This window comes from Leptonychotes weddellii, chromosome 12, assembly GCF_054177405.1.
Source record: "Leptonychotes weddellii isolate Sample4059 chromosome 12, ASM5417740v2, whole genome shotgun sequence".
In the NCBI taxonomy this organism is placed as follows: Eukaryota; Metazoa; Chordata; class Mammalia; order Carnivora; family Phocidae; genus Leptonychotes; species Leptonychotes weddellii.
This window is the reverse complement of record NC_138380.1, coordinates 10,867,147-10,895,116: the sequence shown is the minus strand read 5'-3', so window position 1 is coordinate 10,895,116 and position 27,970 is coordinate 10,867,147. Positions and strand designations below refer to the sequence as shown.

General features: G+C 39.4%; 1 protein-coding gene across 1 annotated transcript in view; it reads left to right on the top strand.

Moving 5' to 3' along the window:
* MGAM2 (maltase-glucoamylase 2 (putative)) overlaps positions 1-27,970 on the top strand; it is an 82,705-nt gene that overhangs the window by 51,854 nt on the left and 2,881 nt on the right. The window contains 17 exon segments of the mRNA XM_081799970.1: positions 209-337; positions 1,486-1,593; positions 3,444-3,506; positions 4,333-4,467; positions 6,048-6,132; positions 7,158-7,296; positions 9,186-9,319; positions 9,594-9,628; positions 9,729-9,845; positions 10,375-10,523; positions 10,637-10,721; positions 11,387-11,443; positions 11,862-11,986; positions 13,767-13,855; positions 21,714-21,763; positions 26,069-26,242; positions 27,572-27,970. The exon segment at positions 27,572-27,970 is cut by the window's right edge and continues 3 nt beyond it. Of these exon segments, the coding sequence (XP_081656096.1) occupies positions 209-337; positions 1,486-1,593; positions 3,444-3,506; positions 4,333-4,467; positions 6,048-6,132; positions 7,158-7,296; positions 9,186-9,319; positions 9,594-9,628; positions 9,729-9,845; positions 10,375-10,523; positions 10,637-10,721; positions 11,387-11,443; positions 11,862-11,986; positions 13,767-13,855; positions 21,714-21,763; positions 26,069-26,242; positions 27,572-27,970 (2,073 nt within the window).

Here is a 27,970-nt window from a genome sequence, read left to right as displayed (position 1 = left end):
CAATTGGGGGAACAGAAGGAAAAGGATGGGGACAGGTGATCCATATGTAGGAATCAGAAAGCAATTTCAATCAGCAGAATTGAAAAGTCAGTGTAGCAAGGTATGGGACAAATTAGGAGGGGCCTGGGCTGGGGTCAGCAGAGCCATTTGTGGGCCCTGCGGGATACTGCCATGGGATCCCCAGCATCTTGCTTGCTCCTTCCTGTAGGATGTCCAGCATGTAGACATCGATTACATGGACCGGAAGCTGGACTTCACTCTCAGCCCCAGCTTCCAAAACCTCGGTCTCTTGATTGAGCAAATGAAGAATGGTAGCATGAGATTCATTCTCATTCTGGTAAGTATTTAGAAGATTAGCGCCCATTTTCTGTTTCTGTGTTCATGGCTGTAAAATAGTACCACTGGGAGAAACTAGATGGAGAGTACACGAGACTTCCCAAACATTTTTTGCAACTTCCTGTGAAGCTATAATTATTTTTTAAAGTTTTAAAAAGCAAATAAAGGAGGACAGAACAAATGAAAAATGGCTTTCCAATGGTGATACTTTGCAATATTTATTTTTCATAATTGTCACTGGGATGTAATTTATTATTATGATTCCCTTGGTTAGAGTTAGAACTGTGGACTGAAACACTGAATATAGCAAAAACATCCAAAAATCGTCACTGTTTCAGGCTGTGCCTCCGAGGGAATAGCTATATTCTAGTCTCATCTTTACCTTAGGGGGTTCAAAAGCCACTCTAGTTGTATCATTACCCGGCAATGGTGAGGCTCAGGGGACTTACTTCTTCTTAATTAAACTCACAAGCAACTGAGCTAAGATTCAGAACACCAATTCATTATTTTGCATTGGAGGCTATATTTTGATAAACACAGAAGTAGTTACCTGCAAACGGTCCTCCCTTCTAGCTTCCAAGAAATAGAGCATTATTTGCTGACTTTCATTCATTCATTCATTCATTCAGTTATTAATCAAATACTGGGTCTTTGAAAATCACTGTTCTAAAAAGTGTGTGTGTGTGTGTGCGTGTATGTAATCTAAATCAATGAATAAGACATTGTCCTTTTCCTTATAGGGATTTTATTCTACCAAACAGAGATAGCCAATAAGTAAACATTAAAGAAAGATAATTTCAGATAGTGATAATTTATATGACAATTGTGAAATAAGATACTATTATAGAATAACTGAGGCAGGTATGGGATGGGGTGAACAGGGAAGCCACTTTGGACCCAGAACAGAAGAAAGAAGCTTCATGTTCTTAAGGAGTACTGATATCTGTGGGAGCACAATAAATTGGCTTTATTCATGGGAGGGTAATGTCTTATTAACCTGGTTTATCTCTAGGAACGTTTTCAAACAGCATACTTTATTCCTCAAGAATTTTATAGATATAAGGCAAATTATCTATGGGTATTCTGTTTTTGTTTTTTGTCTTGGAGATGTTTTTCTCATGTTCACTGTTTTAAACCCTTTCATTGCAGGACCCAGCCATTTCTGGCAATGAGACCCAGTATCGCCCATTCACCAGAGGGCAGGATAACAATGTGTTCATCAAATGGCCCAACAGCAATGACATTGTCTGGGGAAAGGTGAGCCTTGGGAGAAGATGCCCATAATTAATCAGCACCAGAATGTCTTGATTAAAAGAGGCTGTCAAAAAAAAAAAAAAAAAAGAGGCTGTCAATAAATCTTGGCAAAATATATGGGTAATTAATAAATTATGAATGAGGGCGCCTGGGTGGCTCAGTTGGTTAAGCGACTGCCTTCGGCTCAGGTCATGATCCTGGAGTCCCGGGATGGAGTCCCGGGATCGAGTCCCGCATCGGGCTCCCTGCTCAGCAGGGAGTCTGCTTCTCCCTCTGACCCTCCCCCTCTCATGTACTCACTCTCTCTCATTCTCTCTCTCTCAAATAAATAAATAAAATCTTTAAAAAAAAAAATAAATTACATTTAAAAAAAAAATAAATTATGAATGAGTAGAAATCTGCCTGATGCTGATTAATAAGACCAAGGTTACAGGTCTAATTCTCTAAAATATCAGTGAGCTTTGTTCTATTATCTGGATCTATTCTGGTGCTCCACCCCTTATGCATTCCAGCGGGTCATGTATCAAACCTAAAGAAGTCCTTTAAGAATGGCTCTGAAGTCTCTGCCTGCCAGGCACCCATACTCAAAACTTGTGTTCATCTTTGACCTATGATGCTTAGCATCCTCCATATCGAAATAAATCATTAAGCCCTGTAAATTCTCCCTCTCCTCAAGTCTCCTTTAGTTCCTTTTTGTGACCTCAGTCTTCATCTGTTTGATTTATAGCAACAGGATTGTAGGTGAACTTCCTAACCCCAGATGACAGAAGCTCCTAGGCACGATTCAGACTCTGCTCTGAATCGTGCTGTGCTATTTCCTGTTGTTCTAGGTGCATGCCATGCTCACCGTGCCTTTGAATGTTGCCTTCTCAGCTTACCCAAATAATACCTGCACTTCAAGACCAGCTCAAATGTACCCCCCTTGGAAGCATCCAATGACCAGTTTAACTCTCCCTATTTCTTCTTTTTCCTATATTAGTATCCTCAGAGAGGATAGCCTGTCACTTAGCACGCACATTTTATCTGTAAACTCTTAGAAAACAAGGACTAGAGGGACTCCTGGGTGACTCAGTGGGTTGAGAGTCCAACTCTTGGTTTCAGCTCAGGGTCCTGGGATTGAGTTCCACATTGGGCTCCCTGCTCAATGAGGAGTCTGTTTGAGGATTCTCTCTCCCTCTGCCCCTCCTCTCGCTCATGCTCTCTCTTCCCTATCTCTCTCTCAAATAAATACATCTTTAGGAAAAAAAAAAAAGAAAACAATGGCTATTTCTTACTTAAATCTCAGTAGATACAGTGCCTATCATGTAGTGTCAGTAAGCATTTGCTGAATGGATTAATTAATTAATGTATACAGTTAATGTCCTTCTAGATACAGATGAGATTGGTTGAAACTCTGGATTTTTTTAATGCTATGTGTATTTGGGGTCCCCAATAAGTGATAATGCTGCTTAAGAATATTGAGGCTAAGTTTATAGGTTGTGAATGAAATCAATCTTAGTTCTTTAGAGTCATGTTTTAAATTTGTTATTTTTGAAGAGAATTTTGTTATATGTCTATGACAGATCACAGAGCAGACATTTGAAAGGTGATTGTTCAGAGGATGTATTTAAAACAGATTTAGCTCATTTTATTTTTGAACTTAATGATTTTGAAAGCTTATGAAATGAGTCAAGGGACCCTAGCCTATTTTCCCCTAACAGAATTTCATATATTCAGATTTTACAATTTAATTAATGGCAAAGATCTCCAAGAATTTTATGGAGATGCATGTCATTAGAGTCTGACACGTGAATCATCTCATGGTCCATGTGCAATGCCTTTTAGAGGTTTTAATTTTTCTTCTTTTTCTCTAGGTTTGGCCAGAACGGCCCAATGTGAATGTGGATACATCCCTTGACCATGAAACTCAGGTTAAGGTATAGTTATGTGCAGATTTCTGTCCGCGTTGCCCTAAACATCTGGATACTTATGAGTCTTATCCCAGCACTTGGTTAAGCAGCTCTCTGAGCATGCTTGTCAACTGGTAATTTCTTGGTAGAATGAGATCCTCAAACAGAAAACATAATAAGCAACTAAACTGGAAATGTGTAGAGGGAAATCAAGTGAAATGTCTTCACGTGTATGCCTTTAATAGATTGTATTTTGTTTAAATCCAATGGTGCTTGAAAAATAATGAATTGAAGTCCAGAATATTTTCACTGGAGAGGTTATGAACAGACTGGGTTTTTGATGAATTGTCCCCATATAAGAAAATATGCCAGCCAGTTCAAAAGGGGTAATGTTTTTGAACTCAGCACTTGATGCCACATCAGCCTGGGCATCTAGCAGCCCCTTTAAACTCTGCAGCTCCCTTTTCCCTGGATGACTGGTCTCCTTTGTTTGACCAGTGTAGAAAAAAACATTTGTATATCTAAAGTTTGATCATTTAGACACAGATAGTTAATTTTGCAGTTCATAGGATTAAAGGCCCAGTCATTAAACAAATCTCATGTTTAAAGGGGATTTAACACTATCTAACCTCCTTCTAGGAGAATAATGAATGCAGTCAGCCTTCTCTGATCTTTGTGTTCACAGTAAACTCTGTAGAAGCAACAGCAGAGCCTGAGGCTAGTTTCAGACCCTGAGAGGGGCAGTGCCTTGCACAAGTACCTGCTCCTCACCCCTTCCTGGTCCCCAGACTCCCCTTCCCGGACAGCCGGACAGGCAAAGACCCAATGTGAGAGTATGTGTTTACCCCTACAGCTGTACAGAGCCTACGTGGCTTTTCCTGACTTCTTACGTAATAGCACGGCTGCATGGTGGAAGATGGAAATAAAAGAGCTGTATGCGAATTCTGAAGAGTCAGAGAAGAGCTTAAAGTTTGACGGATTGTGGCTTGTAAGTGCACGCTTAGTAGTTTTTCTTTGGAAATGTTAGGAGTCAAACCATGGAGAGGCAATTCAGAGACAAGCAAAGGAGGGAGCTAAGGCTGAAGGAGTGAGAGAGAGGGAGACTCTTATACAGTTGAGGTGCTGGACCCCCAGAGACACAGAGATGATTGTGGGTCTGCCCAGGAACATGCCTGCAGAAACCGAAGCCCATGGAGGATATGTGCCGCTACGGAAGATGCTGCCAGAGAAAGGGGGAGAGGGACACAGACCCCAGCTTCTCTTATCTCCCACCCTCCGGTCGCTGGCCAGTGCCTCCCATTGGCCAAACTACCCAGAAGCGGATGCTAGGGGAGCCTGAGGGCCCATCCTGTGATATAGGACGGAGCTGGGGCGGGCAAGGCATGAATCCAAGAGACAATAGGTGTTCACCATAGTGCTGGTACAGACTCATCTTCAAAGGCCGGTTCAGATGTTGCTTACACATGTCAGTTGGGCTTAAGAGCAGGGCTTCCTGAAATGTCTGCAGGACATGGTCCAAAGGCTCTTCTATTTGTGCTTTTCTAGGGATGGGCAGCATATCAGCATTCCAATTTTCTTCCTCACTGTCCAGTGGCCTGAAATCCTGAGCATATTCTAGGCCAGCTCTCAAGAGCTTCACAGGTCCGGGCTAGGCTGAAAGAAGCTCATAATTCACCCAGAGACAGACTTACAAGCCCCCTGGCCGCCCTGGGGTTTCTCTGGCCACTATTCTCAGGGTGGATCGGCCCAGAGCGGACGTATGAAAGATTAGCCCAAATATAGGCAAAGCAAATAGTGAAGAGCTGTGGGTAGCTTTGAGGACTAGGGGGATGATTGCTCTGGGATTTTTGTTCTGCTGGCGGGCAGATACAGCTGAAAAACTCAAAATAGTAAATAGTTCCCCAAATACTTGCCTTTGCCCTAGTATGTCCTGTTTAAGGTAGTCCAATTTACAAAATCTTAACTTTTCTGCTAACAAAGTAGGCAGTGAATTTTCACCTCAGGAACCACTACTTCTTGTACTTAAGTAATAAATCCCCCAAGTATGATTTGATTTCCAGATTTGGTTCTGAGTTACCCACAACTCTTCAGGACAGCATCTACTGCAGAAAGCGAGACACTCTTCCTTGTGTTTGGTCTCTGCTGGTGTCAGAATTAGTCCAAGCTACTGGACTAAGAAAGAGTAGGGGAAGATAATAGCAACCATTGGCCACAGATAAAAAGTGAGTAATTCACACATAGGAAAACAAAGATGGGTTTCTTGTGTGGGGAGATGTATCAAGGAATCTCCTTAGGTCATGGATTCAGCATAATCTCCATATTTTTGCTACTGTGAAGTAATCCTCACAAGTTTAAAAATGCCAGGTAAACTAGGAGTTTCACACTCTACTTAGATGAACATGGGTTCTTAGAGTCCATTTGGGTCAATGCCTTAGAGTAAACAGAGTCAATGAAATTATTAGCTGAGGGCTTAAATAAGATGTGTTCACCTCTGTGAAGCGGTGTCCTTCAGAGCCAAGGCCACACTGCCTCTGACATCACAGAATCTTTCTTGTTAACTCATTGCAGGATATGAATGAGCCATCAAACTTTGTGGATGGATCTGTCAGGGGCTGCAGCGATGGAATTCTTAATGATCCACCCTATATGCCATGTATGTAAATGATTCCTTCATCAAAACTCTGAAAGTTCTCCTCTTATTGTCAAAGCAAAGCCTAATTTTGGAGAAAGAAAATACTTGTACACATGACATAAAATCCCAAATAGAATAACCTTGAACAAGTGTGAATTACTAATCAGACATAGAAATAATGACATGATGTATTACGAAAGAAACCAAGCAATGCATGATTACATTTGTAACTATGAACTGATTGCTCGCACTTTAAACAACCCCCCCACCCCGACACACAGAATATTTTGATTAAAGAATGAAAATCTAGGCTCTGTACTCTCTGCCCATGTCCACAGACTCTTCATGAAGGACATGCCCTAGTAGTCCTGTGGTACAAACGGAAATAGAGCATTATAGGACCTTACCATCAAAGGCATCTCAGAAAGTTGAATCCTCTCACCTTACAGAAACCCAGGGAAGGAAGCAACTCACCTTCTTAGAAGCACCAAACAAGTAGTTTGTGGGACAGAATCTGCTAAGTTTCTTGACGTTTAGTCATGGTTATGCTGTCCAAGTCTCACTAACACCTGTGTTCCTTTCCCTCCTCCTTCCCTCCCTCCCCTCCTTCCCTCTTTCCTTCCTCCCTTCCTACCCTTCCTCCCTCAATATTTATGTATCAGACAAGTGCTAACAAATCAGAAAATTTAGAGACCTTCATACAGTTGATTGAAACAAGATCTATTCCCTTGAGAATGTTACCATCTAGTGGGAAAAAACAGTCATAACAACAAAGGAGTTTCTTGTGCTGATAAGTGGGCTCTGATGGCACTCTATAAATAGCAGAGGACAATGAAGCGTGCCTTTCCCAGCTCCACAGCCTGTCCTTACCCTTCATTAGTTATAAAGTCACAGCAGGTTGATTTTGTAGACAAAATAATTCTTGAAATTGGAACTGTTATGGGTAACAAAGTCGTTGAGTGAAATGGAGAAATAGCAAGCTAATGAGCATTTCTTGTGAGTGCACAAAGCAAGTTGTTCGGGAAGTAACTCGCATTTCCGCTCAGATTTGGAGTCCCGGGACAGGGGCCTGAGCAGCAAGACCCTGTGCATGGAGAGTGAGCAGGTCCTGCCAGATGGCTCGCGGGTGCGGCACTACGACGTCCACAGCCTGTACGGATGGGCCCAGGCCAGACCCACCTACGAGTGAGTGTGTTCCTAGAGTGGCTGCCTCAATCCCCAGAGCATGCAACTCTTGATCTCGGGGTCATGAGTTTGAGTCCCATGTTGGGTGTAGAGATTAAACAAATAAATAAATAAACTTAAAAAAAAAAAAAGGAAGAAACCTGCCTAAAATTTAGTCAAACTGAAGGGAATGTTAAGGCCTTCCTGGTCCCCTGGATTCCTTGCCTCTGTGTCTTCCACCCTTTGCCAAGGGGACAAGTAGGAGAAGCCACACCCTCACCTTGAGGCGGTTTGTAAGACCTTTCGCTTCCTGCTGACTCAGGACCTCAGGTGCAGCCAGAAGTGAGTCACCAGAACTTTCTCCTTTCATGGCTCTTTGCTGGGCTTGCCCAGAGCCTTGTGCATGTGCTGTCTTTTCGGTCCCCAGGAATATGTAGGAGCTTTACAAAGTTCTCCCTGGTGCTACTTCTCCAGGATTTACTCTAAGACCAGCTGAGCTTTGTTTGTCCCAACTGAACCCCAGTCTGAATACCTATGATGGTGCCAGAAAATTGTTATTGTTTTGGTAATTCCCTGGCTTGAGAATTTGTTTTCCCCTGCTGAGTTGAGCTCTGAGTCCAATCAAATGGCCACAACACCTTGGGAATAGAGATTTTCCAGGGGGCTGGATGCTAGAACAGAAGTGTTAATTATGCTCGGGGGCTGGTGCTTTCCACAGAGCCCCCAGAGAGGTCAGACCTCTGAGGCTGCTGCAGGGCTGCTGGCTTTTGGAGCCACTGAACTAGGGATGGGGTCAGCTGAGAACAGCCCCAAGTTCAAATCCCACACACCGCGCTGTCCTGCCAAGATTTAGCGGTTTTTCTTGGATAGACATTAGTCATTTCTTTCTAGAGCTGGTTAATTTTTAGAGTTCTGCAATGGTCAGTGACAAAGCTCTTTGCATCACTCACATCTACCCTTCCTCTCTATCCCTGCCTTATTTCAGGCCTTCATTATCTCTCAGACATGTGTGTGTGGAGGGCAGGGGTATGTGGGGGGGTGTGTCCATCCACGTGGGGGTTTATGTTGGTGTGAAATATTGGAAGTGACCTAATGGATTAATCTTTACCCCAGTAGTTTTCCTGACATCATTTACTGAATAATTCATCTGTGTCTATTGATTTGTAATGCTTTCTTCAGCAAATATGTGGATTGCATTATGTACTCGGATCTGTTAATAGCCTTTCTCTTTTTGTTCCATTGATTTTCCTCTCACACAATTGTTTTTATTTTCTTACTGAGACTGCAGGCAGAAGACCCGCCTTCCGTAGCCAGATATTTGAACACCTTTTGTGTATATTTGTCCTTGTGTGCCAGATTTATCCCACTTTGTGAGGAGTAGCACAGAGAGAGAGTATTACCAAAGAGCTCTAGTCATATATACTTTTATTTGGATCCTGGCTTTGCCTCCTTGGTCTTTAAATGTCCTCTGACAAATTGTCTAATTTCTCTGAGCCTCAGTTTTATAACAGTAAAAGGAGGCCAAGGAAACCTTCTCAGGAGGTTGTGAGGCAGTAGACATGGGAGCGACCAAGCTGATACCTGGTTCGAGTAATTGTTCCGTAAACACCTGTCTCACACCTCACCCCACTCCTTCCTGCCACCTCTATGTAGGCAACTAGTTAATTCAATTTTTTTTTTTTAAGAAAGGAAATCCACATTTAGGGGATGATGGATCTCCAGTTGTCCTGCTGTGACTCTTAGCATCACCTTTAAATAGTAGATGCTTCCAGGGAAGACGCTTTCTGGCTCCAAATGGAAAACCATTGCCACCTCATACTCCAGACTGGTGCGGCTCTCTGTAATGAAGCCCCACGGCTGTCCATCTTCGAATTCACCCCCAATTCACCTCCTTGTTCCCTTCCAACCAGAGCTGTGCAGGAGGTGACGGGACAGCGAGGGGTCATCATCACCCGCTCCACATTCCCGTCTTCTGGCCGCTGGGGAGGCCACTGGCTGGGTGACAACATGGCTGCGTGGGACCAGCTGAGGAAATCGATCATTGGTGTGTGGGCTTCCTCCCAGGGGCCTCTGCTGGCAGGGAGGGGACTGGGTTGGATGCCCGCGGCCATATTGGTTATGTCTACGTATCATCCACATGGGCAGAGAAAGCAGCAGGCGCTGACTTCTCTGTGGGTATGAGTTGTAGTCTCTACCCATATTTGGATACTTTCATCATGGGTGGCCCAGGGCTTCGAAATCGGATATGGAAGAGACAGGGCAAACCTACCCTCTGAAAGGGCTACTTTGTCCAACACAGCCGTGTCTTCTCATTGCAGGCATGATGGAGTTCAGTCTCTTTGGAATACCATATGTAAGTTACATTGGGACCATTATTAATTACTCAGTCGGATTCCAGCGTGTCTGCAACCTACAAAAGTCCCACCTCATGTTCTGATTTTGCATCTTCTCAGACAGGAGCGGATATTTGTGGCTTCTTTGGAAATGCCGAATATGAGATGTGTGTTCGCTGGATGCAACTGGGGGCCTTTTACCCTTTTTCCAGAAACCACAACACCATCGGGACAAGGGTGAGGTGGCAGCTGGTGCTCAAATCACAACTTCTTTATTACCCTCAAAAGTAGCAGACTTCTTTGTTGAGGAAAAATCATAAAAATCAGAACCTCCATTTCATAGAAAACCCACAGAGTTCAAAACCCCAGAGTTATAAGCAATCCTCAAGAATATCCTTTTGCTCACGTCTTGGGGAATACATGCCTATGAGGACAGTAGGGTTTGTAGCTCCCTATGGGGCTAAACTAGAAGAAGCTCCTTTTCCTTAGAGAATTTTTATTTTACTCAAATCCATCCAAGCTCCATCAGTGCTGCAGAGAGACCCATCTCTCCAGCCCTGTGCAGGGGACTTAGGAGTCTGTGATAAAGAATGGGAAGCAAGTAGCCCCAGTTTAGTTGGACAGCAGGGGCAAGAGAAAGGATGGGATAGAAATGAAGGGTGGGATCTGTGTAACTGGTACATGGGACATGTGTCTGCTGACCTTTTTCTGATAGCGTTAGGATGGCATAAAGAGATATCTGACACGTGTTCCTTTATCTCTTTAGAGACAAGATCCTGTGGCCTGGAATTCCACCTTCGAGATGTTCTCCAGAAAAGTCCTTCAGACCAGATACACCCTGCTGCCCTACCTCTACACTTTGATGCATAAAGCTCACGTTGAGGGCAGCACTGTCGTCCGACCCCTTCTCCATGAGTGAGTGCAGCCAGTTCCCCCAAGCAGAGGTTCTGGCCATGTCTGGGGGAGAGCCCTCTGCAACAGTCCTAACACTTTGGTAGGGTTTTCATACTTTTTTTTTTTTTTTTAAGGTTTACGAATGACAACAAAACATGGGATATAGACTGTCAGTTCATGCTGGGTCCTGCCCTCTTAATCAGCCCCGTGCTGGAAAGTGTGAGTTTTCCATCATAGATCAGAAGCCCTCAGTCACATAATCTCAAGTACAAGAAGGGCATTTTAAAGATCATCTTGTCCTGCTCGCTGTTTTCCAGCAAACACCTTTCTAGAACACACAAGGGAGACCTTTTCCTTTTTTCAAAATCCCCATTAGTGAAAACCTCACAACCCCAGCTGATTTCTCATTTTAGTGTCTTGTTACCCCGCATCGTTGTAAAGTTTACCTTTTTAAAAAATTAAGTTTTCTTTATGTTTGAAGTAAAGTTTACCTTTTTAAAAAATTAAGTTTTCTTTATGTTTGAAGAATTTTATCATATCTTTTTCAATTAAACTTCCCAAACTCAGGGTGCCTGGGTGACTCAGTGGGTTAAGCATCTGCCTTTGGCTTGGGTCATGATCTTAGGGTCCTGGGATTGAGCCCCATGTCTGGCTCCTGGCTCAGCGGGGAGCCTGCTTCTCCCTCTGCCTCCCCCTCTGTGCTCTCTCTCTTTCTCTCAAATAAATAAATAAAATATTTTTAAAAATCTTAAAAAAAATGTTAGAACTTCCCAAACTCTTAAAATCATTAATAAAATTCCCATTGTTATCTTAATTCTACAGAAAGAATTTTAATAATTAAGTTATTGGAATATACATAATAATGTGTCAATTTTATGTTTCAGAACACTTTTGAGACCCGTGCTTATTTTCCCAGGGGCCGTTGGTATGACTACAGCACGGTAAGAACTCAAATATTTTGTGAAGAATCAAACTGGTCCTTGCTGGCTAGAGGGGTGGCCAGCACTTTCTCTTGACCTTGAGGCACATAATTTCTAAGGCAATAATTTTCAGCCTTTCAGCCAAGCAAGGTTTGCTTAAATAAAAGTATCCACAAAAGCATAATTAGGTAAAATGTAACACCCATAACACATTGACTTCTCTCCCACCCCCACCCCCACCTGTTCTGGAGAATACAGAGAAAAGACTAGATTTCCAGAGTTTTTAACAAAACTGAAATCAGAGATTTTTTTCTTCTTTTACTTGCTCTTTCTTGCTGACTTTCGAACATGCTTCCTTAGAAAGACTTGTATTAAAGCGTGCATCTATTCATTTCATCTCTTTATCTTCATCCTTTCTTGCTTATATTCTGTCTCCTAGGAATCTGGCAGTGTGTCGACAGGTGAGTGGAAAATCCTGGGCGCTCCCCTTGACCACATCAACCTTCATATCAGAGGAGGCTACATCCTGCCTTGGCAAGAGCCTGCGATGAACACTCACGCCAGGTAAGGAGGAGTGATGGTACTGATGGCCTCACTTTGTCATAATGAGGCATCCTCACAGACGCTGTCTGCCCTAACCAGGGCTCTGTGGATAAAGAAGCCCAATTATAGACCCTCTCATTGATGCAATTCCATAAGTGCCTTCTAACTGGGATCTGGGGGAGAATGCATTCATGAAGTCAGTCTTGGGGAGATCTTTTATCTGTAGCTCTGTGTCCCAGGCCTGGGGCAAAAATTTTCTTTAATTTTTATTTTATTTTATTTTATTTTATTTTTTTAGAGACAGAGAGCATGTGTGGGGGTGGGGTGTGGGGGGAAGGGGCAGAGGGAGAGGATACTCCATGCTGAGCACCGAGTACGAGGGCTTGATCTCACCACCCTGAGATCACGACCTGAGCCAAAATCAAGAGTCCAAGGCTTAATCGACTGAGCCACTCAATCACCCCTGGTGCAAAAATTTTCTTGAGGGCAGTAGCATTTACCTCTTTCCACACTATTAAAAAAAAGCTGGGAATATTAATGAGCTCCTTGATTGGTGATGCCTATCCAAGGGTGATTTATTACTTATTTCCAGGTCTACATTGGTCAACTCAGGATAGATTTTATATAAATATAAATACTCATATATTTATTTTATATTTGCATGTTTATATTTGTATATATATACTAAATTAAAAGGAACATGTTATGTCAAGAGAGACACACATAAAAAGAACTATAACCATTCAAAAGGAGAGAAGTTAACTCAGCCTTATGGTGTAAAGCATGGTTTCACATGAAAGAGAGCTTTGAACCGAGTCTTGAATAATAAACAGGATTTGAATATATGAAGACAGGGAAAGAAATATTCTGGGAGCATTAAAGAGCTAGAGGTGAAAAATGAGTTTGGTTTGGGGAATAGTAAACCAATCAGTTTAATTGGAGAGTAGATAGGAAGAGGGATGAAATAAATAAAATTCAAGCAGGCTAGGATCAGGTCATGGTGGGGGTAAATGGCAGACCAAATACTTTGCATTTTATTCTATAGCAATCTGGAAGCTACTAGAGGGTTGTTTGGTGGTTTTCTTCCTAAGGGATTCATATCTTATCATATTATTTATAATACGTATGTAAGTAAAGTATGTTTATTTGATTTTTTAAGTGTCTATATTTTTAATCCACAAGAAGATCATGCCTAACAAATTCGTATTAATTATTAAAAGTTAAATCTTTAAAAAATTAAATATTTTGAAGTATATTCAAATCAAAGGACATTGATTATACATATTTGGTATTTATTTACCATAATTATTTATAAGTCCCTACTATAAAGAAACCACCTCAAAATTCCAAACAATATAATATTTTCTTTCATTACATAAAATAATTTAAATATGACTATACTTAATGAAAATTGGTTTGCACATACATCCTTTGAGATGGAATCCATTTCTCTTTGCAAAATATATTTTCATAGACAAATATCTAAGTATATCTCAGTTTAATGGTATTTATATGTTTTAATGTATTATATAGTAGACATTTTTGTGTATAATTTTAAAAAATGAAATTCTGTTTTAAACCATCTAGGAAACGTTAATACTTGAGGGGTGTGCAATAAGCTCTTTTATAAAGAAGATACGTTTTAATTTACCTATTTTTAGAAACTTTATGTGCATTTTTATGTATATTTTTAATGCATTAATTTTTTTTGTTATGGATGAGTAATATTTTCAACAGAAACTGTCCTTCATTCTTACAACCTATTATCTAGAGAAAAAAATAACTCCTTTTTTTCCCCTAGTCGACAAAAATATATGGGATTGATTGTTGCATTGGACAACAATGGGAAAGCTGAAGGCCAGGTATTCTGGGATGATGGACAGAGCATTGGTGAGTATGAGCATTCCAGGGTTTCCATACAGCATGCAGAAAAACCATAGCTCAGGTTATAATTGCATAACCTGAAAATCTATTTCTAAACCTGTTTCTGCTACTGTTATAAAACGATGGTGTTGGGAGAATTTTTGCTATTTTTGTTTGCTCCTTATATTGTAATTACTATAGAATAGTATATGGTCCCCAGCTTTGTAGGTTCAGCAACATGATGTTATGGGTTCAGCCAGGGGTGATCTATCTCTGTATAACTAACTGCCTTGCTCTGATAAAAGTGTGGATGCAAGTATCAGGCTGACAATGCATTCATTCTCAGTGGTTCACAGACCTGGCTCTGTTATTTGGGCCGGCCATCTATTACCAGGCAGCCTGTTCCTCCTAAGAAGGCTCACTCAGGAGACAAATTAGAGCTCAGAAAATTTCTTAGTGTCTCAGAAGTAGGGAATTGAGCGTTTTCAAAAAGATGCTTACATCAGTGAAATATTACTTTGTATACTTTCCCCAATCTAGGGATATGACAGTGCTACCTGAGATAACTGGGGTTTGTCACTATAATCAGAACATCCTCTTCCTTAGACATCTTTATAGAAATACTGACATGTTGTTACCAACCGACACTCATTTTCCAATACTAATTGCTGACTAGAACATTGTAATCTTGTAACGTGTCACAGTTTCTGAAATTATGGCTTGTTTTTCACTAGTAATATCTTCCTTTTCATTTTCTTCATTATGAGGGTAATATATTGTCATTAAAGAAAATATTTTAAAGACAGAAAACTGGAAAAAAGTAATAACTCAATATTATTGTTGTATTCTTTTGCTTTCATGTTACTTAAGAAAATGCTTAATTTTTTATATCACTTAAAACATACCACATATTTTGTTTCTGAGTGCTGTTTCTTTGCACTTAGCATAACGATAGAAATATGTCTAGATGTTATCGTATACTCCTTATAAACACCATTATGATTACTATATCCCACTGAGAGGATACGCCACAATTTATCTGACTTTCTGTAATTACTCTCTAATCTAGGGTACAGGATGTTTTCAGTTTTCATTGTTATAAACACCATCAAGTTTTAAGCTTTGTTTGTGTTTCAGATTATTTCCATAGGGTAGATTCCTAGAAGTGAAATTATTGCTTTTTTAATCAACTTGATTGAGTTGTATTTATACAAATAAAATATATCCATCCTAAGTATACAGTTCAATAAATTTTGACAAATAGATACATTTATATTGCCACCACCACAATCAAGATCTAGAATATTTTTATGACTCCAAATTTCCCCTTCTATATCTTTTCAGTGAACTACCCCCCACTCCCAACCCCGACTTCAGGCTCTTACAACCACTGATCTGCTTTCTGTCACTCTAGATGAGATTTGTCTTTTCTAGGCTTGACGTAAATAGAATCATACAGTGCGTATCCTTTTGTGCTTAGCTTCTGTCACTTAGCAAAGTTATTTTTGTAGCAAAATGTGTTGCCATCTGGTGGCATATAAAAGTAGCTTATTACCTTTTTTAAAATTTTATTTTATTTTATTTTGTGATGTTAGTCACCATACAATACATCATTAGTTTTTGATGTGGTGATCCATGATTCCTTGTTATCTTTTGACTCCTGAATAACATTCCATTGTATGGATATACCCTAATTTGTTTATCCATTTACTTGTTGATGAACATTTGAGTTGTTTTATGTTTTTCACCATTATGCATAAACCTGCCATGATTATTTGAGTATAAGTCATTTTGTGATCATACGTTTTCATTTCCCTTGGGTAAAAACCTGGAAGTGAAATTGCTGGGCTGGGTCAGATAATTGTATGTTTAACTTTTGAAGAAACTGCCCAAGTATTTTCTAAAATGGCTATACGGTTTCTCCTTACTAACGGCAATAATTCGAGTTCCAATTTCCCACATCTTCACTAACACTTGGTGTTAGTGTCAGTTTTTAAAATTTTAACTATTCTAGTAGTACATAGTGCATCTCATTATGGATTTAATTTGCATTTCCTTGATGCTGAACATCTTATGTTTATTGGCTATTTGTATGGCTTCTTATTGAGGTATTGGTCCAAGTCCTTTGCCTATTTTTTATTATGTTGTCTTTTCCTTATTGACCTGTAGGAGTTATGTATACCAGTCTTTTATCAGATATAATTTGTATTTCCCTGTCTGTAACTTGCCTATATAATTCCTTTATAGTATCTTACAAAAAACAAACTTTAATTTTGATAAAATTCCATTTTTTTCCAAGCTTTTCTTTTATATTTGTGCTTTTTGTGCCTTGGTCTAAAAAGCATTCTGGTACCAATTCTAACATGTGTGGGGGTTTCCCCATACCAACAAGTAAATCTGGGACACTAGGTGTCCTACAATTCAACTCAATTCTGACACTGTCTACCAGGAGATAGCATTGGATCCCACAGGTTAAGAGCTCAGTCCCACAGGATTGCCTCCTCCTCCCTTTCCCACTTCATACTAAGCTGGGTTGTCACCCATGCTTCTGAATAACCCACTGTAGATTGGAGGTTCCCGCCTTGCGATTCAGACACCAGTTCGAAGTCCAGGTTGTTACCTGTACCTCACACTAACTGGCTATAAATCAGAAGTTCCTACACCCGCCTGCTCAGGTTTGATTAATTTGCTAGAGCAGCTCCCAGAACTCAGAGAAACATTTTACTTATTAGATTACCAGACTATTATAGAAGAATATAACCCAGGAACAGCCAGGTGGAAGAAATGCGTAGGGCAAGGTATGTGGGAAGGGGCTCAGAGCTTCCATGCCCTCTCCAGGGATACTACTTTCCCTGAACCTCCACGTGCTCACCAATCTGGAAGCTCTATGAGCCCCATCCTTTTGGGTTTTTATGGCAGCTTCATTACACTGGCATCATTGGCTACGTTATTGGCCATTGGCCATTGAGTCAACCTCCAGCCCCAATCCCCTTCCAGAGGTCTCTGGGTGGGGCTGGAAGTTCCAGCCTTCAGATCACAGGGTTGGTCCTGGCAACCAGCCAGGAACCTGAGGTGCTTTCCATAAGTCACCTCGTTAATATAACAAAAGATACTTAGTTCTTATCGCTTAGGAAATTCCAAGGGTTTTAAGAGCTCTGTGGCAGAAATGGGATGAAGACCAAATACCTATTATAAGTCACAGCATCACATGGCCTAACCCAAGGTTACAGAGATTTCTCTCCTGTATTTTTGGAAATTTTAGAGTTTTAGCTTTTACATTTAGGACTGTCGCCTATTTTGTATTAAATTCTGTATGTATGTAATGGTCAAGGTTCATTTGTTCCCCAGCATGTTTGTCCAGTTGATCCAGCACCTTTCCTGAAAGCAGAATCTTTTCCCCTGTGATATTACCTTGACACCTTTATTAGCTATGAAGAGGTCCTGTATGGCTGAGACTCTATTTTTGGATTATTTGTTCTGTTTCATGGATCTCTATGTTTATACTTATACCAATACCACAATGTATTAACTGAGGTAGATTCAAAATTATTTTAACAAATAATAATTAACAAAATTTGCTAGAATTTTGACTGCTATTGCATTGAGTCTATAAATCAGTTTGGGGACATCTGTCTATCATTTTTAATTACTTAGGTCTTCTTTATCTCAGAGCATTTTATAATTTTCAGTGCATGGGTCTTACACATATTTTGTCAAATACATCCTAAGTATTTCTAAGTTTTTGATAATATTGCGGATGGTACTTTAATTTTCTCTTCTCAGTGTATAGATAATGCATTATAACCCTGTACTCATTGAATATGGTATTTAAAAGAGCTATTTTTCAAATGATTTGGTCACTCATTTAGAGGTGGAACCAGGTTAAGAGTGGGATAGGAAAGAATTTGATTACTTTTTTCAAAGTTCAACTTAGTCTCCGATTATTTCTGTAAAGTTCAACCTAATAAGTAAATTTCATGGAGAGGTGTGTGGCAAGTGGCGTCCCGTAGCTCTGGATTCAGATATCATTTCAGTCATTTCCTGGTTGTATGTCTTTTGGAAGGATGCTTAACATCTCTTTGTCAGCACTTTGTCATCTTTAACATCTACAAAACTCTACTTATCACGTAGATCTCTTTATGCAGACAAAATGATTTCATATATAGAGAGAATTCCTGGCACATGGATGCTGAGTAGCATATATCATTAATACGCAAGGTAAATAAAATTCCAGTATAAGCCTTTAACATAAGATTTATTAGGTAAGATATACTACATTTACATCAGTGTGGTTAATATGACAACAGAAAGTCCAAAAGTCAGAGAAAGGAGGTTAACCAGCCACTCAAACTAGGTTTTAAGAGATTTGCAGCCTTACACCTTGTAAGAAAATAATAAGCTACCGTGCCAATTTTTAAATTTAAGAACTATATTTATTAATGAGCTAGAATGTTCCCATCTACTAGGAAGTACGTATTTTCCTTAAATTAAATCTAGGTGAAGGATGAGATTTTAATCAGGGATTTTTTTGGTGAGCAAGAAATTGTAGCCAAAGGGGTTAGTGGCTGTGCCAAGGTATTCAACACTGTATTGCGTCAGTGAGCTCTTGCCAAGTTGACTGGAGACTACATTGTCAGATCATGCCAACTACATGCCTGGGTGATTGGTCAGGAAGCAATTCCATTATCATGGTATGGAACATGGACAATAGTAAAGTCAGGTTAGAGAACAATGAGAGATAAGGAGATTAATTTTGCACCCTTGGAATTTGAGATGCCTGTGGAGTCTCCCGGTGGGGCCCACAATTTGCAAATATGGATATGATGACAGAAATGCTGATGAAGAGAGGAGTGAGAAGCCTACACTGGATTAATCTTTTAGATTAATCAGGTGGAAGTTTTTTTAATATATATTTTTGTAAAAAATAAATGCCTTTTTGTTGTTGTTAGTTGTTGGGCCTGACTTTAACTTTTTTGATAACGAGTTTATTGAGATACAGTTCACACACCATGTAATGTACCCATTTTAAGTGTACAATTCACTGGTTTTAGTATGTTTGCCAAGTTGTGCAACCATTACACAGACAATTTTAGAACAATTTCTTTACCCCCAAAATAAGCCCTCCACCTTTTAGATATCACCCCTCAGTCCTCCCGTGCCCTGCCCCCATTCTCTCCAGCCCCAGGAGATGCAGCCCTAGGCGTTTACTACTCTGTCGCTATGCAACTGTGTATGCTAAACATTTCATAGGAATGGAATCATATGGAGTCACATAATGGAATACATGTGGCCTTTTATTACTGCCTTCTTTCACTTAGCATAACATTTTTAAGGTTCTACTGAGTTGTAGCATGTATTTGTACTTCCTTTCTTTCATACGGCTGAATAGTATGATATTGTATGAATATACCACATTTTATATATCCAATTCTCAGCTAGGAGATGTTTGGGTTGTTTCCACTTTTTCACTATTAGGAAAAATGCTATGAACATTTGTGTACAAGTTTTTTGTATAAACATATTTTTTTAGTTCTCTAAGGTACATACCTGGGAGTGGAATTTCCCCTTTATATAGTAACTCTATGTTTACTTTTATGGGAACTCCCATATTATTTTATAAGGAGGCTGCACCGCTTTACATTCCTTCAGCGGTGCATGTGGGGCCCAGTGTCTCCACATCCTTGTCAACACTTACTATCATCTCTTTGAGTGGTCATCCTAGTGGGTGTGAAGTAATATACCATTGCAGCTTCGATTGATTTGTGTTTCCCTGATAACTAATTGCATTGAACATCTTTTCATGTACTTACTGGCCATTCATACATCTTCTTTGGAGAAATGTCTATTCGCAAACTGTGTCAATTTTTACATTAGATTATCTTTTTATTATTGAATTGTAAGTGTTTTTATATCTTCTAGATACAAGTCCCTTATCAGACATATGATTGATAGTACTGACAATTTGGGCTAGGTAATTCTTTGTTGCTGGTGGTGGTTGGACTGTTATTTACCAGATGTTTAGCAACACCCCCCAAATGCCAGAAGCACTCTCCCCAACCCCAAGATGTAACAATCAAATGTTTTTCTAGATATTGCCAAAAGTCCCACCAGCAAAATCACTGCTGTTTGAGAACCAATGTTTTAAGGGAATCTAGAGTCCTTTTATACAGCTTGAGCTAATTAGAACTAGATGATTGGTGTCATGGTGGGTTAATAACACCACAGTTAGTGTGGTGTTAAAAATCAGCTCCCTATGAGCAATATATTTCAAAAATTTAAGGGGAAAACACTTTTCTATAAAATTTTAGTTTCCTTCAATAAATGTCTTAGTCTCAAGGTTAAAAAATCAATAGTCCCTGAAAGTTTTAAAATTTTGATACTTTTTAAACTTTTACACAGAGGAGCTCTTTGCTCCTTTTCACCAAACAGACTTAGAAATTCAAAATTTAAAACACCAAGACACAGTGTAAGTATAACTTTAACTTAAATTTTCTGTTAGTAGGTTTTTAACTATTTGTTAAATTTTTCCTTATATAAGGAGATTTAATAGCTAGCTCAAGGATAATCTTAGATCACCTTATTAACAAAATTCCATTCTTTAGAAATTCTTCATTCAAACTGCTAAAAGAGTCTATAAGTATATGCTTAGGTTACATTTTCTAGCCAAGGCTAAATTTAAAAAATATACATTTTATAATTATTTCTTCAAGAGTAGAGGTAATTTATAGAAAAGAAAGAGGATTAATAGGCTCAAGGAGAGAATATGTTGGAATATTGGTAAGAGATGGAATGTTGATAAGGGCAAGAACAGAACATGAAATGGAATGGACTTTTAAGAAATAAGAATTATAGAAGCTACATGAGAAGAATGAGTAAAGTAGACATCTACTAAGGATTATTTCAAGGAAGAGATGTGTGGGGAAAGAGGTCTAAAACACCTGCATATAATGAAGAGATATTTAGATTTAACATATTGTGTCACTGGTGACTTTGAAAAGATCAGATTCAGTGAAAAAAGGAAACATAGGAACTGAAATATAGGAGATGTAGGATTGAATTATGAGTTGGGTCCACAGACATAAGAAGCAGAGGCTACCTTTTTTTGAGACAATATGGCACTAAAAAGATGTAGTGATTGCTTGCTATAGAGAGAGCCAAGTAAAGGGTTTGTCAGAATGGAGTGTTCTGGAGCATAACTGGAGCCTAGAGGAGCCAAGAGGGTCTGGGGAAGAATTGATGGAGTACGTTATGTAGAGGCAGGAGAGCTTGGGAACTAGATCACTATGATAGGATGATCTAAGAGAAGAATCATGAAGGTGAAGATGATGATGACTTTGCTTATGATAGTGAAGTATACATTCTGAGTACTTACTCTGCTCATGCAGCATACCATAAGCTAGGTGCTACGATCTCCATTTTACAGATGATAAAATGTTATTTGCCGGAGTTTGCACAACTATTAATTGTAGGATCAGGGATTTGAATCCATATCAGTCTGACTTGAGCCTGAATTCCTAACCACTCTCCTCTGCTGTGAGCCTTTGTCTTCATAGTCATGTCAACGCTCATGGTTATGTGCTTGTTAGGTTGGCACAGAAGAAACCAGTCAGTAGCCTCCACATTTCCTCATCTGGGGTATCTATCTTTAGTTCAACCAAAATTTTCTGGTTTTACAACCACTTGATCCTCACTTGAAATACCCTCTTCCATATGTACATCCCCATACTACCCTGGAGTGAAAGAATCCCTTGGCTACTATCCTTAATGTTCCTCAGAGAGGTCATGATTATCCTGATCAGTAATTGTGACCCCTTTGACTATATACAAGATTATCTGCTATAGTTGAAGTAATGAGTAATTGCTTATTCTTTTTTCTTGCTTACAGATACCTATGAAAATGGAAACTATTTCTTGGCAAACTTTATAGCAACTCGGGTAAGAGTATTTTATTGAATTTTTATAAATCCATTCCCAGTTAGCTACAGATTAAACATTATCAGTTAACTGTATCAAAATAATATCCTACATCTTAATAGGAGGAACTTCCTCCCTTTACACTTATAAATTGGGTCTGTTGACATTAATATCGGGAAGAAACAGTCCTTATTTTGACAATTATCCAGTACACCATCAGTTTTATAAGAAGAAACTTGTAATTCATATAATGCTGGTGAAAAAATGAGTCTTTAAATGTATGACATGTTTTCTGGGGATGAGACATCATTTTCTGGCTGATAAATATTTTGCAGGATAATGCTAGATCAGTTATCTATTGCACAACAATGGTGTATAAGAAACAACCTCAAAATTTCAGCAGCTGTAACAATAAATAAATAATTTAAACACTAAATAAATTATTTAGCCTATGAGTTTGTAGTGTTCAGATGATCTGAGCTGGACCTGGCTGATCTTGGCTGGCTTGCAATCAGTTATGGGACTGTTTGGCTGCTTGGATGATCCTGACTGTACTCACTCACACACCTGTCAGCTGGCTCTTCAACTATCTGAGAAAAAGAAATATGTTCAATTGGCATTATGGAAAATTAACAAGATTTTGAGACTGATTGCAAGCAGAATCAAGGGAAAATGAAGAAAAGAGGATATAACTTGTAGTAAATGGTTGTGCTGGAGTTAGCTCTTATTGATTTAGGAAAGCCTACTATTTTGGTTTTATTTTCGTTTTTGTTTTTTTAAAGATTTATTTATTAGAGAGAGAGAGTGAGAAAGCACACACACATAGGAGAGGGAGAAACAGGCTCCCTGCTGAGCAAGGGGCCCAATGCGGGGCTCGATCCCAGGACCCTGGGATCCTGACCTGAGCTGAAAGCAGATGCTTAATGATTGAGCCACCCAGGTGCCCCTGGGAAAGCCTACTCTTAAATTGCCTGGAATTTCGCAAGCCGGTCCTTATGTTAATATGATCTAAGATTGCTTTATGGACAGCTCTGGGCAGAACCTTTTTTATGACTGTTAGAGGGCAAAAACAGAAATGGAAATGCTTGAGCACTTTTTCAAATCTCCAGTTTGCAGCAAGTTGACTAACATCCTATTAGCAAGGAAAAGTCAGATGGCCAAGCCCAAAGACAAAGGTGGGATAGAATGCCCCATCCAGAGAGGGAGGGCATTGCCGAAATCACATGGAAAAGGGTATGAATAGGGCGCCTGGGTGGCTCAGTTGGTTAAGCGACTGCCTTCGGCTCAGGTCATGATCCCGGAGTCCCGGGATCGAGTCCCACATTGGGCTCCCAGCTCAGGGGGGAGCCTGCTTCTCCCTCTGACCCTATCCCCTCTCATGCTGTTTCTCTCTCTCTCTCTCAAATAAAAAATAAAAAAAGCTTTAAAAAAAAAAAAAAAAGGGTATGAATAGGGAGGAGTGAATAACTGGAGAAAATAAGACAACCAATCTACCAGGCATGTTGAATGACTCCAGAGATAACCTATATCATTCTCATTAGAGTAGGAGGATCATTCTATGTCAAACCTGGAATTTGCTTCTCTATAATTTTGCATTTAAGAAAGAGCATAACAGAAATCTATTGTCTTTTCTACATAACAGGGCTTCAGTAATTTGAAGATGTCTGTTATATATACTTTCTGTCTTCTTTTGGAATTACACATCAGCTGGCTAACTTCACACTTCCTCTGTTTTGTGTTTAAACAGATCTGATTATTCTGCTTGGACCACAATTAGTCTAGATTCCTCTTAAAACATGGTACCCAGGATTGAAAGAATATCTTAGAGCTGCATTATGCAGTATGATAGCTACTAGCCACATGTGACTTTTTTTTTTTTTTTGAGAGAGAGAGAGAGAGAGAGAGAGAGGGAGTGTGCATGCACGTTCAAGTGCAAGTGGAGTTGGGGGGAGGGCAGAGGGAGAGAATCTTAAGCAGGTTCCATACCCAGTGCAGTGTGGAGGCCTATGTGGGGCTCTCTCTCATGACTCTGAGATCATGACCTAAGCTGAAATTATGAGTTGGATGCTTAACTGACTGAGCCACCCAGGGACCCCATGTGAATTTTGAGCACTGGAAATGTGACTAGCCTAATTTGAAATATTTGAAAGATTGTAAAATACCTCATTAATATTTATATATTGAATACATGTTAAAATAATACTATTTTGAATATGTTGGGTTAAATAGAATGTGTTTTCAAATCAATTTCTCCTGTTTCCTTTTACTTTTAAAAAATGTGGCTGTAAGAAGATTTAAAATTACATATGTGGCTTGCCATATACTTCTGTAGGACGGCATGAACTTTATACTGCAGAACAGGCAACCTCAAAACATCAGTGACAGGGGCGCCTGGGTGGCTCAGTCATTAGGCGTCTGCCTTCGGCTCAGGTCATGATCCCAGGGTCCTGGGATCGAGCCCCACATCGGGCTCCCTGCTCGGCGGGAGGCCTGTTTCTCCCTCTCCCACTCCCCCTGCTTGTGTTCCCTCTCTCGCTGTGTCTCTCTCTGTCAAATAAATAAATAAAAATCTTAAAAAAAAAAAATCAGTGACATAAAACAATAAACAGTTCATTACCCAACTATGACCTCTTTTTAGCTATTCTCTATTTTCTTACTGTTACTGCCTCACATTGTGTTAATTTTTTAAACACATGTATCACATATAAATCTCATGGTCAACTAAAACTTTCAAATTATCCTCATAGACATGATTGTCAGATCATGCTCTCTCCATCCTGCAGTTGCCTTTTTGAAACTAAATGCAAGACTTTGTATACTAATTAAATGTGTAAATTCTCTCCTTAATTTAAGAAAAGTTGAATTGAAGACTACATATTTTTCCTCTCAAAATGTTTTTTAAATGAAACTGTTGATTTAGAAGCCCTGGATTTTAGTTCTGTTTGTACTAACTAGTTATTTAAGCTAGGGAACACACTTCCCCTGTTTAATCTGTGTTTCTTTATTATAAAACATTACATTTCCCTTAAATACTTCCTAACTCTAAAATTGCATTCTTCTCTTATTCCAAAGAAGTGATAAGTGAATTCTTATTTCTATGTGATATTTGATGGCATTTCTTTCTAAGGATCAGAGGCTTGACATGAAAGAAAGCTTCTAACTTTCCACGGGGTAATTATCAATGGCGTGCTGGCTGGTATGGGGTAATAGGAGTGTGGAGTTGATTTGTAGCATTTGCTAATTCCTGTGGTGTAAGTATTTCCACCATTTTAGCCAATTTCAAGCTATCGACTGGCTTGCAGAATTTCAGGCAATTTAACAGTAGGCTCTCCCAAATCAATAAGCGCTAACTTCAGCACACCTATTTACTTGTTATATCCCTTTTTCCTCACTTTCCCTTGATTCTGCTTGTGCATTCTCAAACCTTATTATATTCTCCATAAAGCCAATTGAACGGATTTCTTTTTTCTTTCTACTGTTGCCATGAGAGTCAAGGAGTTTATAGTGTTACTCTACTGCAACTATCTCCTTGATTCATTGCATAAAATCTTCCTAATCCATCTTAACCAGTCTTATTTCATTTGCTCAGTGTGAGCTACCATAGCTTTTGCACTCAAATAGCATGATTTTCTTCCATATGACCCTGCCTCCAGCCCCTTCCTCATTCATTTCACCTTTCTAAATCCATCCACCCTTCCAGGCTTCCTAAAGTTCCATGTCCTTCCTAAATCCTTTTTTGACCCCCCCTATTCCATAGTGATTTCTCCTTTCTCTTACCATCCATAACAAATATTCACTATGATTTTCATTTAGGCCTTAATCACATACTACTTCATGACTTACCTCACATTAGTTTAACCCTTGTGATGATACTTAAACAGTTCATGATTTAATCCAGTCCTATATTTATTGCGAACTATCCTTAGTCTAGGGGCTGTTTGCCGGGATTCTGTGTTCATGCTGTGTTAACTCATACAGAGCTAGGCACATAGGCACATCACGATTCCGACCATATCTGTGTCATTCAGCTACTCCCTTTACTCCCAGAGCCTCAATTTCCTCATCTGTAAAACCAAGATAATGATACTTACTTTCCAAAATCCTTGTAAGAATTAGTAACAATATAGATAAAATAACTTTCATTATGTTGGCATTATCAAGTTCATCATAGCAGGTACTCAGGAAGTGTATCTTCATGAAGTGTTTAAGAATAAAACAGCAAACCGGCACAACAATAGTAATTTGAGGTTTCTTAATACTTTAATGTGAAATACAGTCTCTCAACAGATGTATTATGTATTTTTTCTCTTTAAACGTTCTTTATAGAATCTATTGCAAATCCAGACCGTACACAATAAGTATTTGAGTGACTCGAATCCACTGAAAGTTGGATATATTAAAATCTGGGGGACAAGCTCTATTTCTGTGACACAAGTCACTTTCACCTACGACAACCAGCAAATCGTGGAGAAGAATTTCAAGTGTGACCCTTATAATCAGGTATGTCTCAAAGGAATGTTATATCATAAATTAATTTTATTATTCGGCAAAGTTATCACCACTTTTATTTTCATTCTTTTACTTGCTTACATTTGAAAGGTTACAAAGATACATGCAATAGTATGTTCCTGAAAAGTTGGGAGTGTTGAATCCTATTGTAAAATGTGTAGCTTCAGTGGTCTTCCCAATGTAGTCCAGGGATCAATGATCAATGGTCTGGTGGAATCTTTTCCCTGTGTTTCCCAGAAGTGGTTTAGTGTGTTAAGTGAGATTAGTCTCTCAGGCTAACATAACAAAACTTATTTGCTTCTGCGGCAGAGGCTAAAATGAAAGTGTGATCCCCTAAAATTGTTGAAGATTTTCTCCCTCCTTCCTGAAATTACTCATGTCCCTGATCAAATTGATAGATCTTATAGGTTGGTGAAAATTGGCAGTCAACTGTAGTAATCATCAAAATGAATATGTCCTACCTGTGATGTGAGATAAAATTATTTGGTTAACAAAACAGAGTGATAAATAGCAGACCCTGCTAGACCTTCTAGCAGGGTCTGCATTTGGAGCCACCTATGTGGAAGACAAATTACCAGTAGAGTTACCAAGAGTAACCACAGAGGGAAAAATATCCCACTTTCGAACACTAGACCTGTCCTAAGTATGATCCAGTGACCTGTAGGGGGTCAATTAGGGAAGTGAAAATGGGTAAATATAGTTCCTGTCTTCCAAGCAGTGAAAGAGTGCCCACCCTGCTGATATTTGGATTTTGGAAGATGACCCTCTGAACAATCAGATAGCTTTTCTCTCTCTAGTCCTTTCTAGTTCTCTACTTGAACACATTTTTCCTGGACTATTGAGCTCAAGACCACCCTCTGCAAGTAATTACTTCTAGTTAAGACTGATGCAGAACTTCTTTGTAGGAAACTTTGTAGCATATCAGATGCCTATTACATGCCAGGCACAATACTACATGTTGGGGATGGTAAAGACATGAAACCCGATTGCCCTGAGGAAGGTTAAAATCTAGTGGCAAAGCGAAGAGATTTTTATGTGTTGGTTATCAATGCTTAATCAAAGCTGCAAATACTTGCAAGCAATGTGGTATGGCCTAATGAAGTGGAAAGACACAGATTTCCAGCACAGGGGTCATGCACACAACATATCCCCCTATTTATCTGTCTGGAGTCAGTGACCTGAAAAGGAATGTTTATATCCTTTTATTACTCGCTGGAAAAGAATGAATACATTGATTTTTGTTAAATTGTAATTTGAAAATGACTTAAATGTGATGTTTAAGAAGTTCTCAAATACGAACTCTCTCTTCTTTTCTGGCAGACGCTGACTATTCAACTGACTGACAAGATTATTAGCCTAGAAAAGCTAACTGAGGTTACTTGGATATATGGTGGCCCTATAGTTTCTACTACACCTATGACAAGTACCTTCCCAACAGGTTCTCTACGTCCTTCTACAATTACTACTAAGGCTACCACTTTTGAGACTATTATCACTAGTTCTGCTTATACTCGTACCACTCTTCCTATGCCAACCACTGCTTTCTCAACCAGTGCTACTGAAGTTACAACTAGTACCACTGGCCATAATACCACTACACCTTTCCCAACAAGTACTATTGACGTTACACCTAATACTACTGTTCCTAATACCACTACACCTACCCCCACAAGTACAATTGTTAGTAGTAGTACTCTTCCAATCACAAGCACTCCTTTC